Source organism: Oncorhynchus clarkii, chromosome 3 (assembly GCF_045791955.1).
Source record: "Oncorhynchus clarkii lewisi isolate Uvic-CL-2024 chromosome 3, UVic_Ocla_1.0, whole genome shotgun sequence".
Lineage (NCBI taxonomy): Eukaryota > Metazoa > Chordata > Actinopteri > Salmoniformes > Salmonidae > Oncorhynchus > Oncorhynchus clarkii.
Window position 1 is genome coordinate 19184261 of NC_092149.1, and position 12303 is coordinate 19196563.

The window sequence follows — 12303 nt, forward strand, 5'->3', positions numbered from 1 at the left end:
CATTCTGGAAGAAAACCTGATGGAGTCTGCAAAAGACCTGAGACTGGGACAGAGATTTGTCTTCCAACAAGACAATGATCCAAAACATAAAGCAAAATTTACAATGGAATGGTTCAAAAATAAACATATCCAGGTGTTAGAATGGCCAAGTCAAAGTCCAGACCTGAATCCAATCGAGAATCTGTGGAAAGAACTGAAAACTGCTGTTCACAAATGCTCTCCATCCAACCTCACTGAGCTCGAGCTGTTTTGCAAGGAGGAATGGGAAAAAATTTCAGTCTCTCGATGTGCAAAACTGATAGAGACATACCCCAAGCGACTTACAGCTGTAATCGCAGCAAAAGGTGGCGCTACAAAGTATTAACTTAAGGGGGCTGAATAATTTTGCACGCCCAATTTTTCAGTTTTTGATTTGTTAAAAAAGTTTGAAATATCCAATAAACTTCATGATTGTGTCCCACTTGTTGTTGATTCTTCACAAAAAAATACAGTTTTATATCTTTATGTTTGTAGCCTGAAATGTGGCAAAAGGTCGCAAAGTTCAAGGGGGCCGAATACTTTCGCAATGCACTGTAAATATATTTTTTGAACCTTAATGCAAAGGAGCAGTGTTCCCAATCACTGCATTGGGACTTCGGTGTCACCCAGGAAAGCATGCCTTCTACTGGCCCTCCGGTTATAATGTTTCAGAAGGCATTTCTGCCACAAAAAAATGCCTCTCCTGTGAAGTCGTGACATACGCCTAGTTTCCTGAAACGAGTCACATATCTGTGAGTTGGCAGGGGGTAGAGACTCGCAGTTGTATCTGGATGGAGAAATCTTTTCCGGACCCAACACAGAACACATCCAGACTAGAACACCTTAAGCAAGCTGAGCTTGGTGAGCACCACCACTGCGTCGTTCCGGTCCATCTCTCTCAGCAACCTGGCCAGGTGTCCTACAGTCCACTCTGGGTGTTTGGTGGTGACCCCCTCCAGCACGGCCCTCAGGGGGCTCTTGCTTTCCCTCAGGGAGTAGGTGTAGGTAATCCAGGTGGCGGGGAAGGAGCAACGAGATGCTAGGTGGCTGGTGTTCTTCACCCCAGGGCTCTCCGGGTCCAGCAAGATCACAAGCTCCTCTAGAACATCCAGGTTGTCCAGAACCGTCTGCAGTGGCGCAGACTGGAGGTCAGAACCTGGTAAGACATGGGGAAATATCACTACGGGTGAGTGACGTGTCTGGAATGCTGACTTGTGTCAATCCAGAGCCAAATACGTAAATCATGTATTAATGGGTCGTTCCACTAAATGAGTCCCTTTTGGGTAGTGTAACTTGGTTTTTAAAAAATCTGATTATTACATTCTGTCATGAAAAGCACACTGTCAACTTAATCAAAAACACGTTTTCCCATCTCAAGGTTAAATAAAATAATGACTATATTAAGTGTCAAATAATGTAACATGATTGACGATTTTGTCTTAAATCAGCCATAAATCCCCTTTTGACAGGGTGAATGGAAGCTTGTGTGTAACAGGGAGGGGCAATTGAATACAAGCTTCACAATGTAAATTGTTGGGTAACAGGGTTGACGTGTTCTGCTCTACCCACTCAGTTTTCAACCTCAAAACACCATCAAATTGACAGTAGAACCAGCTCACCTGCTTTTACACTATGATTTGACTATTAGATGTTCAATGTTTCTTTTGAAGCAATTACTTAAAGGAACAGTTTAACATCTTTTCAGTCTTCATTGAATTATCCATGTGGTCTACATTAAAGGGCACTTCATTTAATATAACAGACTTTTCAAATTAAATATGGGGCACAATTTCTACTTAAAATATAAAAAAGACACAAAAGGGAACCATTTCGTGGAACCACCCACATATCATGGGAGATTTGTGCTGAAATTCGAGTGGCGCACTGAAACCTCCCGCCTTTTTGCAACTTATGGAAGAGTAGTGATGTAGAGGTTCTGGTAATACCAATGAATGACTGGTAGTAGCTCTATTAGTAATAGCACTTGATAACTCACTCAAAATGTCCTCTAGGCTACTGGTCTCTGACTGTAGCAGAGCAACCTCTTCATTGACAGCTGCTGTTGTCTTATTGCTCCGTGACCGTTGGTGGGTATTCTCCTTATCTGTGTCAAACCACAACCATTCAAACATAGGACAGGAAAAAAGTGCTTTTTACACAGAGTATGGCAAATGGAAGAGCTAAAGCAGTTTTAAGCAGCCTGACAGTTTTCATTTTTTATTCTCCCTAATGCTCATCATCCTGCTCACCTCTGAAGCAAAAAGGTCTTGATCTTTTCCTTCTCGTCTTAATATAGATGAATAAGAGAAATGCAAGTACAGAGAAAACCAAGACGACAGTAAGCACTATCCCTGAAAGAACACAGAGGAGCGTGACAATGAGCAGTTAGACATGTTCAGCAGTAGCCCAACAAAACAGTTTAGTCATCTTTTTGAATGGTGAAGGACTGGTATTATCAAACTCAGTACCTTTTAAATTACTTCTAAAATGGCTCATATTTGGGGGTTGGAACTTACATGCAGTCTGATGGTTGACCTGTGAAGTTGCAGAAACACCATGTAATCTTGGATCAATGTGTTTGGCTGTGGTGGGATTTGATGTTGACACTTGGAACCTTAATGTTGTTGACCGTTGGACCTGTTGAGTCTGAAATTGACGTGAAGTCAACATATTAACTTTGTCATTCCTAATGTAATACATTTGTTTTGTTTGCTCATTGCCCTATTGAGAAGACATTGACCAAAATTGAAAACATTTGTGAATAAATATCCTCCCTGGGGCACTGTTGTTGATGTATTTAGTCCACAGATTAATAACAGCCATGATACATTTTAGAGTGGTCTTCAAAGTCTAGCACACAAACGCTCTTCATCAGCTTCATCATCATAGGTGAAACTCACCGTGGTACTCAGGGCTCCTTTCCAACACCGTGTCTGGTCCCTAGACATAGGGTCTACAGTTAAACATTTTACTCAAACAACCAAGCACCCATAGTTTCAGCACCAGATTGAAAACAAATGGCCATCCTTTCTTTTCCTATCAAGATTTGAAGCTATCCCAGAGAGAATTTGCGCTCACCTCGCTACGCAGCATTGCGTGTCTGTCGTTGCGCTGCATTCGGACAGCCTTTGAAGATTTGGAAGGCAGCGAAAACAGGGTTGGCATTTCACGAAGCTCCCGTTATTGAAGCTCTGGGCGGCACACGGTCGATACGGTGTTTCCGATATTCCCCCATCATCCTGCCTGCCACAGTTTGGACTAAATTCGTACCCTGGTCAAAAATGTATCATTGTTTGTAGACTACAAGTGTCCACTGTGCACAGAAGAACATCAAAACGTAGCAACATCGAAATCTTTATTTTAAATTAAGTTATCTTTGCAGCATGTCGAGTTTACCTGGTCGGATCGGATTAAGTTGATGACATGGCACACATGTATTACTCAACTCATCCCAAAATGTATCCAAGTCATGAGAGCAATTATGAGAATAGTGGTCCATTTCGTTCAGAGAAGACGTAAGGAATAGACTAGGCTCTGTTAGTGGAAGCGAAACAGCAACCCTCAGTCTCAGTAATTCAGTGTTGCCAACTCCTCAGTAAGGAATGCAGCTATTGGCTGTCCTAAAAGTCGCCAAATGACGTCATCGCCGAATTTGCATAATTGACCTTGAGCATGTAATTGTGATGGACGCTGTAGAAGAGAGGAATAATGTCGTGGGGAGAGACAAAAAGTGAGTAAAAAACACCCTAAATATGTTTTGAACTACAAATGAACTTTCTTCTTTAATGTCACAATTCCAACCCTCCTCCTTTATCTGGACTTGGGACCTGCAAAAGAGATTCTGACCGAGTTACTTATTTAATTTTTAATTTTTTAATTTTTGTTTTCTATATTCCCTCCCTGAATGTAAGCCAGGGCGGGATCAGCCAGCGGCGGCTTCCCGCATGCAGAGGGGTGAACATCTCCTGCTCTGACTGCAGCTGGGAGGGATTACTGCGCGAGGACTGGGCCACCTGTCAGTGCTTTGGGATGGAGGTGCAGCAGCACCCGCAACTCTTTGAGAAGAGTAAGAACAATATGTGCTTTCACATCAGAGTCTCCAAAAGTCTCCAATAACACCAGAAAAAGTAGCTAGATTTGTCGCTAGTCGCTTTTTTGAAAATGTGTTGCTAGAGGGGTCTGAATACTCACTAAATATAGCGACCGAGTCGATAAGTTGGCAACACTGCTCAGTATGTTTCGACCTTGTATCGGATTCTGTCTGGACCGAAAGTGTATGGCATGTCATCCTATTTCTGTCCAGACAGCATCAGATAGGCCTATATGGGCTACATATAGAGGGCGGTGTTTCTCTCGCTCGGATGCTTTACTTTTTATTCAGGCTTTAAGGGCTTTATTGGCATTGGAAACAAGCGAAGTTTCCAAGCGAAGTTCCAAAAGAATAAAGACATTTCAAATGTCACATTGTGTCTATATACAGTGTGCTAACGATGTGCAAATAGTTAAATTACAAAAGGGAAAATAAAAAAACATAAATATGGGTTGTATTTACGATGGTGTTTGTTCTTCACTGGTTGCCCTTTTCTTGTGGCAACAGGTCACGAATCTTGCTGCTGTGATGGCACACTGTGGTATTTCACCCAATAGATATGGGAGTTTATCAAAATTGGGTTTGTTTTTTAATTCTTTGTGGATCATTGTAATCTGAGGGAAATATGTGTGTCTAAAATGGTCATACATTTGGCAGGAGATTAGGAAGTGCAGCTCAGTTTCCACCTCATTTTGTGGGCAGTGTGCACATAGCCTGTTTTCTGTACATTGTCAAAGCTTTCCTTAAGTTTGGGTCAGTCACAATGGTCAGATATTCTGCCACTGTGTACTCTCTGTTTTGGGCCAAATAGCATTCTAGTTTGCTTCGTTTTTAAAAAATTCTTTCCAATGTGTCAAGTAATTATCTTTTTGTTTTTTCATGATTTGGTTGTGTCTAATTGTGTTGCTGTCCTGGGGGTCTGTGGGGTCTGTTTGTGTTTGTGCTTTTTTTGTGAAATCGTTTCAGCACAGATGAAGCGAGAGTGCTCACTCTCACCAAAATCTGTCCAGAATAAGCCCAATTAGTTTCTATGGGAATAATATGCAGACCTAAACTTGTCGCCTGACTTCCCGCCTTTGGAACAAAGACTCCCATTTTAAGGGCGGAGACATGAACATCTCATCATTATATACAGATCTCTGGTTTCAGCACCTTGCAAATTGTAAAGGATAGTTGGTGGGTGAAAAGTGCACTGTTAGGATGCTTGATTGCCCTAAAGTAAATTAATGTTACACCAAAATTATATAATTACTCCTGTCTAAATAATATCATCAAAATACTTCACCAGAGAGCATGACATTGCCATGGAGGATCATTTGTTTATTTTTTTTATCTGTGGATTGCTTCAAATCACAAGTGTGTTTGTGAAGCCCCAATTTGGGTAGTGCATGTGTGGCAGTAGGTCTAGCTGATTGAGTTACAACTGTCAGTGAAAAGCGTCTAAAACGTGTGAACATAATGTGCCTTGAGTGTAATTTAAAATGTTGCAACAAGAAGAAGGAGAGCGTTGTGTGGCGAAGATATGGTGCTTCTCTCTCCAGAATGCATTCATATGTAGGAAAGTGCCCATTTGGCAATGGCTTAACTCACCAGGTACACCACAAATACAGTGCATTCGGAAAGTATTCAGACCCCTTGACTTTTTCCACATTTTGTTCCATTACAGCCTTATTCTAAAATGGGTTGAATCATCCCCCCACCCCTCATCAATCAACACGCAATACCCCATAAAGAAAAAGCAAAAATAGGTTTTTAGATTTTTTTTGCAGGAGGTCCCATGAAAAAACGTGTCCCTGTATGGAAATCAAAGGCCCGTCCAACTGATTCGTTCTGCTGCCAGCCCTGGAAAAGGGTAGGAGGGTTGGCTTGTGGGAGGTGGCTACGTGGCAGTAGATAGAGCTCAACTACATTAGGCCTCTGCTTATTTATTCGATATGAGATACATACTCAAGCAGCCCAAATCTGATATTTTGCTCAATTATGGGCAAAACAGCTGAGCCAATTAAGACCAATTGATTTTAAAAAAAGATCAGAATTGGGCTGCCTGTGTAAATGCAGTCTACGTTATTTGTTCATCTTATTCATTAGTTAAAGGCAGTTGAGGATCCTCAGAGGAGGAAGTGGAGGACCATCCTCTTCAGTGAATTTCATAAAAATAAAAACAGTAGCCTCAACAGCACCCTCTGGTGTAGCACCATGGTGTAGCCAGGGCAAATTTAGTTTCCATCCTCTGGGCACATTGACTTCAATACAAAACCTAGTAGGCTTGTGGGTCTCACTTCCTTCCATAGAGTTACACAGTAATTATGACAACTTCCGGAGGACCTCATCCAACCTAGCAGAGCTCTTGCAGCATGAACTGACATGTTGTCCACCCAATCAAAGGATCAGAGAATGAATCTAGTACTGAAAGCATAAGCTATAGCCAGCTAGTACTGCAGTGCATAAAATGTTGTGAGTTAGTTGACTCAAAGAGAGAAAAACAATAGTATAACAGTTTTGAACAAATTAATTTATTCCTAAATTAAGGAGACGCAAGAGAGAGAGAGAGAGCTTTATTTTGTTGTATTTTTGTTTTACTTTCACCTTCACTAAACTAGCAAATGCAGCTAGCTAGTTTAGCCTACTCAAACACCTGGCTCAAACAGAGAGGGATGCTAGGTTAGCTAGCTGGATATGGCTATCAAACACTGGAACTCTTCCAAGTCGAAGTAAGCTTTTGGTTTTATTAATTTATTGCCACCGGGGCCCGCCGATGTAGCTGCTTACTATACACTGTACTGCATGTTTGTAGCGTGTTAGTTCTAGTAGCTATGTTGACTATGATGTTAATATGGTGAGAACGATGTAGGCTGTGTGTAGCGGTTAAAATGTCTTAGGGATAGGCGTCCCGTCAACGGGACAGTTGTAAATCATGCAGCGCCGTGTGTCACGATCGCAGATTTTAGAGAAACAACAAATGTCGGTTGTCTTATACCGGCTGAAAGCATAAAATCTTGTTAATATATCTACACTGTCCAATTTACAATGGGAGGAGGAGAGCTCCTAACAACAAAACACTTTTTTCACCGCGATAGGCTTGATAAATTCAACTCTGAAGGTGAAATGTGTACTTACATTCTGAAATCTTGCTCTGATTTATCGTCCCAAGGGTCCCAGAGATACCATGAAGTGTCGTTTTCTTAGATAAAATCATTTTTCATATCCTAAAAAGGTCCATATAGCATGCATGATCGATTTTGTATTTCCATTCGTTCAGCTCCCCCCCCCCCCCCCGCAGCTACTCGCCCAAGCCTCCCCAGCTTCTTCTTCACCCAAATCCAGATAACAGATGTTCTAAAAGAGTTGCAAAACCTGGACCCGTACAAATCAGCTGGGCTACACAATCTGGACAGTCTTTTTCTAAAACTATCCACCGCCATTGTTGCAACCCCTATTACCAGCCTGTTCAACCTCTCTTTCATATCGTCCGAGATCCCTAAAGATTGGAAAGCTGCCGCGGTCATCCCCCTCTTCAAAGGGGGTGACACCCTAGACCCAAACGGTTACAGACCTATATCCATCCTGCCCTGCCTATCTAAAGTCTTAGAAAGCCAAGTAAATAAACAGATCACTGACCATTTCGAATCCCACCGTACCTTCTCCGCTGTGCAATCCGGTTTCCGAGCCAGTCACGGTGCACCTCAACCACGCTGAAGGTCCTAAACGATATCATAACCTCCATCAATAAAATACATTACTGTGCAGCTGTCTTCATCGACCTGGCCAAGGCTTTCGACTCTGTCAATCACCGTATTCTTATCGGCAGACTCAGTAGCCTTGGTTTTTCTAATGACTGCCTTGCCTGGTTCACCAACTACTTTGCAGACAGAGTTCAGTGTGTCAAATCGGAGGGCATGTTGTCCGGACCTCTGGCAGTCTCTATGGGGGTACCACAGGGTTCAATTCTCGGACCGACTCTTTTCTCTGTATATGTCAATGATGTCGCTCTTGCTGCGGGCGATTCCCTGATCCACCTCAACGCAGATGACACCATTCTGTATACTTCTGGCCCTTCCTTGGACACATTGCTAACTAACCTCCAAATGAGCTTCAATGTCATACAACACTCCTTCCGTGGCCTCCAACTGCTCTTAAATGCTAGTAAAACCAAATGCATGCTTTTCAACCGTTCGCTGCCCGCACCTGCCCGCCCGACTAGCATCACCACCCTGGACGGTTCCGACCTAGAATATGTGGACAACTACAAATACCTAGGTGTCTGGTTAGACTGTAAACTCTCCTTCCAGACTCATATTAAACATCTCCAATCAAATCTAGAATCGGCTTTCTATTTCGCAACAAAGCCTCCTTCACTCACGCCGCCAAACTTACCCTCGTAAAACTGACTATCCTACCGATCCTCGACTTCGGCGATATCATCTACAAAATAGCCTCCAATACCCTACTCAATAAATTGGACGCAGTCTATCACAGTGCCATCCGTTTTGTAAATAGCCCACCCAATGTACCTACCTCATCCCCATATTGTTTTTATTTTATTTACTTTTCTGCTCTTTTGCACACCAGTATCTCTACTTGCACATCATCATCTGCTAATTTATCACTCCAGTGTTAATCTGCTAAATTGTAATTATTCGCTCCTATGGCCTATTTATTGCCTACCTCCTCATGCCTTTTGCACACACTGTATATAGACTTTCTTTTTTTCTACTGCGTCATTGACTTGTTTTTTGTGTTATTGGCTCGTTTATTGTTTACTCCATGTGTAACTCTGTTGTTGTCTGTCACACTGCTTTGTTTTATCTTGGCCAGGTTGCAGTTGTAATTGAGAACTTGTTCTCAACTAGCCTACCTTAAATAAAGGTGAAATAAAAAATAAAATAAAACTTGCAAAGAAAGGAATCTGGGAAAATCTAACCCTAAACGTTGTTTCAACCAGTCAAATTATGTTCGTATTTATTCCTTAGAGATCCTAGAACGGAACCATACTTCACTATATCATTAGGAGTGTAGTATATCCTATAAGATACCAAAATTGGTCAGAGAGCGACGCCTTAATGGTGCGCCGATGACACAGGCAGTCTACACTTGATTGACTGTAACTTTGTCAAATAAGCACCAATCGGGGTCAAGGAAAGCTAGCTACAGTTGAAGTTGGAAGTTTGCATACACCTTAGCCAAATACATTTAAACTCAGCTTTTCACAATTCCTGACATTTAATCTTAGTACAAATTCCATGTCTTAGGTCAGTTAGGATCACCACTTTATTTTAAGAATGTGAAATGTCAGAATAATAGTAGAGAGAATGATGTATTTCAGCTTTTATTTCTTTCATCACATTCCCAGTGGGTCAGAAGTTTACATACACTCAATTAGTGTTTAAGAGAAATGCAAGTACAGAGAAAACCAAGACGACAGTAAGCACTATCCCTGAAAGAACACAGAGGAGCGTGACAATGAGCAGTTAGACATGTTCAGCAGTAGCCCAACAAAACAGTTTAGTCATCTTTTTGAATGGTGAAGGACTGGTATTATCAAACTCAGTACCTTTTAAATTACTTCTAAAATGGCTCATATTTGGGGGTTGGAACTTACATGCAGTCTGATGGTTGACCTGTGAAGTTGCAGAAACACCATGTAATCTTGGATCAATGTGTTTGGCTGTGGTGGGATTTGATGTTGACACTTGGAACCTTAATGTTGTTGACCGTTGGACCTGTTGAGTCTGAAATTGACGTGAAGTCAACATATTAACTTTGTCATTCCTAATGTAATACATTTGTTTTGTTTGCTCATTGCCCTATTGAGAAGACATTGACCAAAATTGAAAACATTTGTGAATAAATATCCTCCCTGGGGCACTGTTGTTGATGTATTTAGTCCACAGATTAATAACAGCCATGATACATTTTAGAGTGGTCTTCAAAGTCTAGCACACAAACGCTCTTCATCAGCTTCATCATCATAGGTGAAACTCACCGTGGTACTCAGGGCTCCTTTCCAACACCGTGTCTGGTCCCTAGACATAGGGTCTACAGTTAAACATTTTACTCAAACAACCAAGCACCCATAGTTTCAGCACCAGATTGAAAACAAATGGCCATCCTTTCTTTTCCTATCAAGATTTGAAGCTATCCCAGAGAGAATTTGCGCTCACCTCGCTACGCAGCATTGCGTGTCTGTCGTTGCGCTGCATTCGGACAGCCTTTGAAGATTTGGAAGGCAGCGAAAACAGGGTTGGCATTTCACGAAGCTCCCGTTATTGAAGCTCTGGGCGGCACACGGTCGATACGGTGTTTCCGATATTCCCCCATCATCCTGCCTGCCACAGTTTGGACTAAATTCGTACCCTGGTCAAAAATGTATCATTGTTTGTAGACTACAAGTGTCCACTGTGCACAGAAGAACATCAAAACGTAGCAACATCGAAATCTTTATTTTAAATTAAGTTATCTTTGCAGCATGTCGAGTTTACCTGGTCGGATCGGATTAAGTTGATGACATGGCACACATGTATTACTCAACTCATCCCAAAATGTATCCAAGTCATGAGAGCAATTATGAGAATAGTGGTCCATTTCGTTCAGAGAAGACGTAAGGAATAGACTAGGCTCTGTTAGTGGAAGCGAAACAGCAACCCTCAGTCTCAGTAATTCAGTGTTGCCAACTCCTCAGTAAGGAATGCAGCTATTGGCTGTCCTAAAAGTCGCCAAATGACGTCATCGCCGAATTTGCATAATTGACCTTGAGCATGTAATTGTGATGGACGCTGTAGAAGAGAGGAATAATGTCGTGGGGAGAGACAAAAAGTGAGTAAAAAACACCCTAAATATGTTTTGAACTACAAATGAACTTTCTTCTTTAATGTCACAATTCCAACCCTCCTCCTTTATCTGGACTTGGGACCTGCAAAAGAGATTCTGACCGAGTTACTTATTTTATTTTTAATTTTTTAATTTTTGTTTTCTATATTCCCTCCCTGAATGTAAGCCAGGGCGGGATCAGCCAGCGGCGGCTTCCCGCATGCAGAGGGGTGAACATCTCCTGCTCTGACTGCAGCTGGGAGGGATTACTGCGCGAGGACTGGGCCACCTGTCAGTGCTTTGGGATGGAGGTGCAGCAGCACCCGCAACTCTTTGAGAAGAGTAAGAACAATATGTGCTTTCACATCAGAGTCTCCAAAAGTCTCCAATAACACCAGAAAAAGTAGCTAGATTTGTCGCTAGTCGCTTTTTTGAAAATGTGTTGCTAGAGGGGTCTGAATACTCACTAAATATAGCGACCGAGTCGATAAGTTGGCAACACTGCTCAGTATGTTTCGACCTTGTATCGGATTCTGTCTGGACCGAAAGTGTATGGCATGTCATCCTATTTCTGTCCAGACAGCATCAGATAGGCCTATATGGGCTACATATAGAGGGCGGTGTTTCTCTCGCTCGGATGCTTTACTTTTTATTCAGGCTTTAAGGGCTTTATTGGCATTGGAAACAAGCGAAGTTTCCAAGCGAAGTTCCAAAAGAATAAAGACATTTCAAATGTCACATTGTGTCTATATACAGTGTGCTAACGATGTGCAAATAGTTAAATTACAAAAGGGAAAATAAAAAAACATAAATATGGGTTGTATTTACGATGGTGTTTGTTCTTCACTGGTTGCCCTTTTCTTGTGGCAACAGGTCACGAATCTTGCTGCTGTGATGGCACACTGTGGTATTTCACCCAATAGATATGGGAGTTTATCAAAATTGGGTTTGTTTTTTAATTCTTTGTGGATCATTGTAATCTGAGGGAAATATGTGTGTCTAAAATGGTCATACATTTGGCAGGAGATTAGGAAGTGCAGCTCAGTTTCCACCTCATTTTGTGGGCAGTGTGCACATAGCCTGTTTTCTGTACATTGTCAAAGCTTTCCTTAAGTTTGGGTCAGTCACAATGGTCAGATATTCTGCCACTGTGTACTCTCTGTTTTGGGCCAAATAGCATTCTAGTTTGCTTCGTTTTTAAAAAATTCTTTCCAATGTGTCAAGTAATTATCTTTTTGTTTTTTCATGATTTGGTTGTGTCTAATTGTGTTGCTGTCCTGGGGGTCTGTGGGGTCTGTTTGTGTTTGTGCTTTTTTTGTGAAATCGTTTCAGCACAGATGAAGCGAGAGTGCTCACTCTCACCAAAATCTGTCCAGAATAAGCCCAAT

At 41.8% G+C, this 12303-nt stretch overlaps 1 protein-coding gene and 1 long non-coding RNA gene across 3 annotated transcripts; both read right to left on the reverse strand.

The window, feature by feature from the left end:
* Positions 1 to 579: 579 nt before the first annotated feature.
* On the reverse strand, positions 580 to 3532 carry LOC139405799 (IGF-like family receptor 1). The gene is made up of 7 exons (XM_071148225.1): positions 3415 to 3532; positions 3097 to 3289; positions 2919 to 2958; positions 2535 to 2664; positions 2268 to 2369; positions 2015 to 2122; positions 580 to 1174 (listed from the first exon to the last, which is right to left on the reverse strand). The coding sequence occupies exons 1-7, from the start codon at positions 3515 to 3517 to the stop codon at positions 852 to 854; spliced, it is 999 nt and encodes a 332-aa protein (XP_071004326.1). The 5' UTR covers positions 3518 to 3532; the 3' UTR covers positions 580 to 851.
* A 5969-nt stretch (positions 3533 to 9501) lies between these two features.
* LOC139405800 (uncharacterized) lies at positions 9502 to 10705 on the reverse strand. 2 transcript variants are annotated; one of them, XR_011633915.1, is made up of 5 exons: positions 10588 to 10705; positions 10270 to 10462; positions 10092 to 10131; positions 9708 to 9837; positions 9502 to 9542 (listed from the first exon to the last, which is right to left on the reverse strand). It is a non-coding gene; the product is annotated as an uncharacterized lncRNA (long non-coding RNA). The 2 variants fall into 2 exon arrangements; XR_011633914.1 differs by having other exon boundaries at positions 9518 to 9837.
* Positions 10706 to 12303: the final 1598 nt, after the last annotated feature.

Coding starts and splice junctions, on each gene's coding strand:
- LOC139405799 (XM_071148225.1), bottom strand. CDS start 3,517: ATGGACCACTATTCTCATAATTGCTCTCATGACTTGGATACATTTTGG. Junction 3,290..3,414: donor ACTTAATCCGATCCGACCAG/GTAAACTCGACA, acceptor ATTTTTGACCAG/GGTACGAATTTAGTCCAAAC. Junction 2,959..3,096: donor ACGCAATGCTGCGTAGCGAG/GTGAGCGCAAAT, acceptor CCCTATGTCTAG/GGACCAGACACGGTGTTGGA.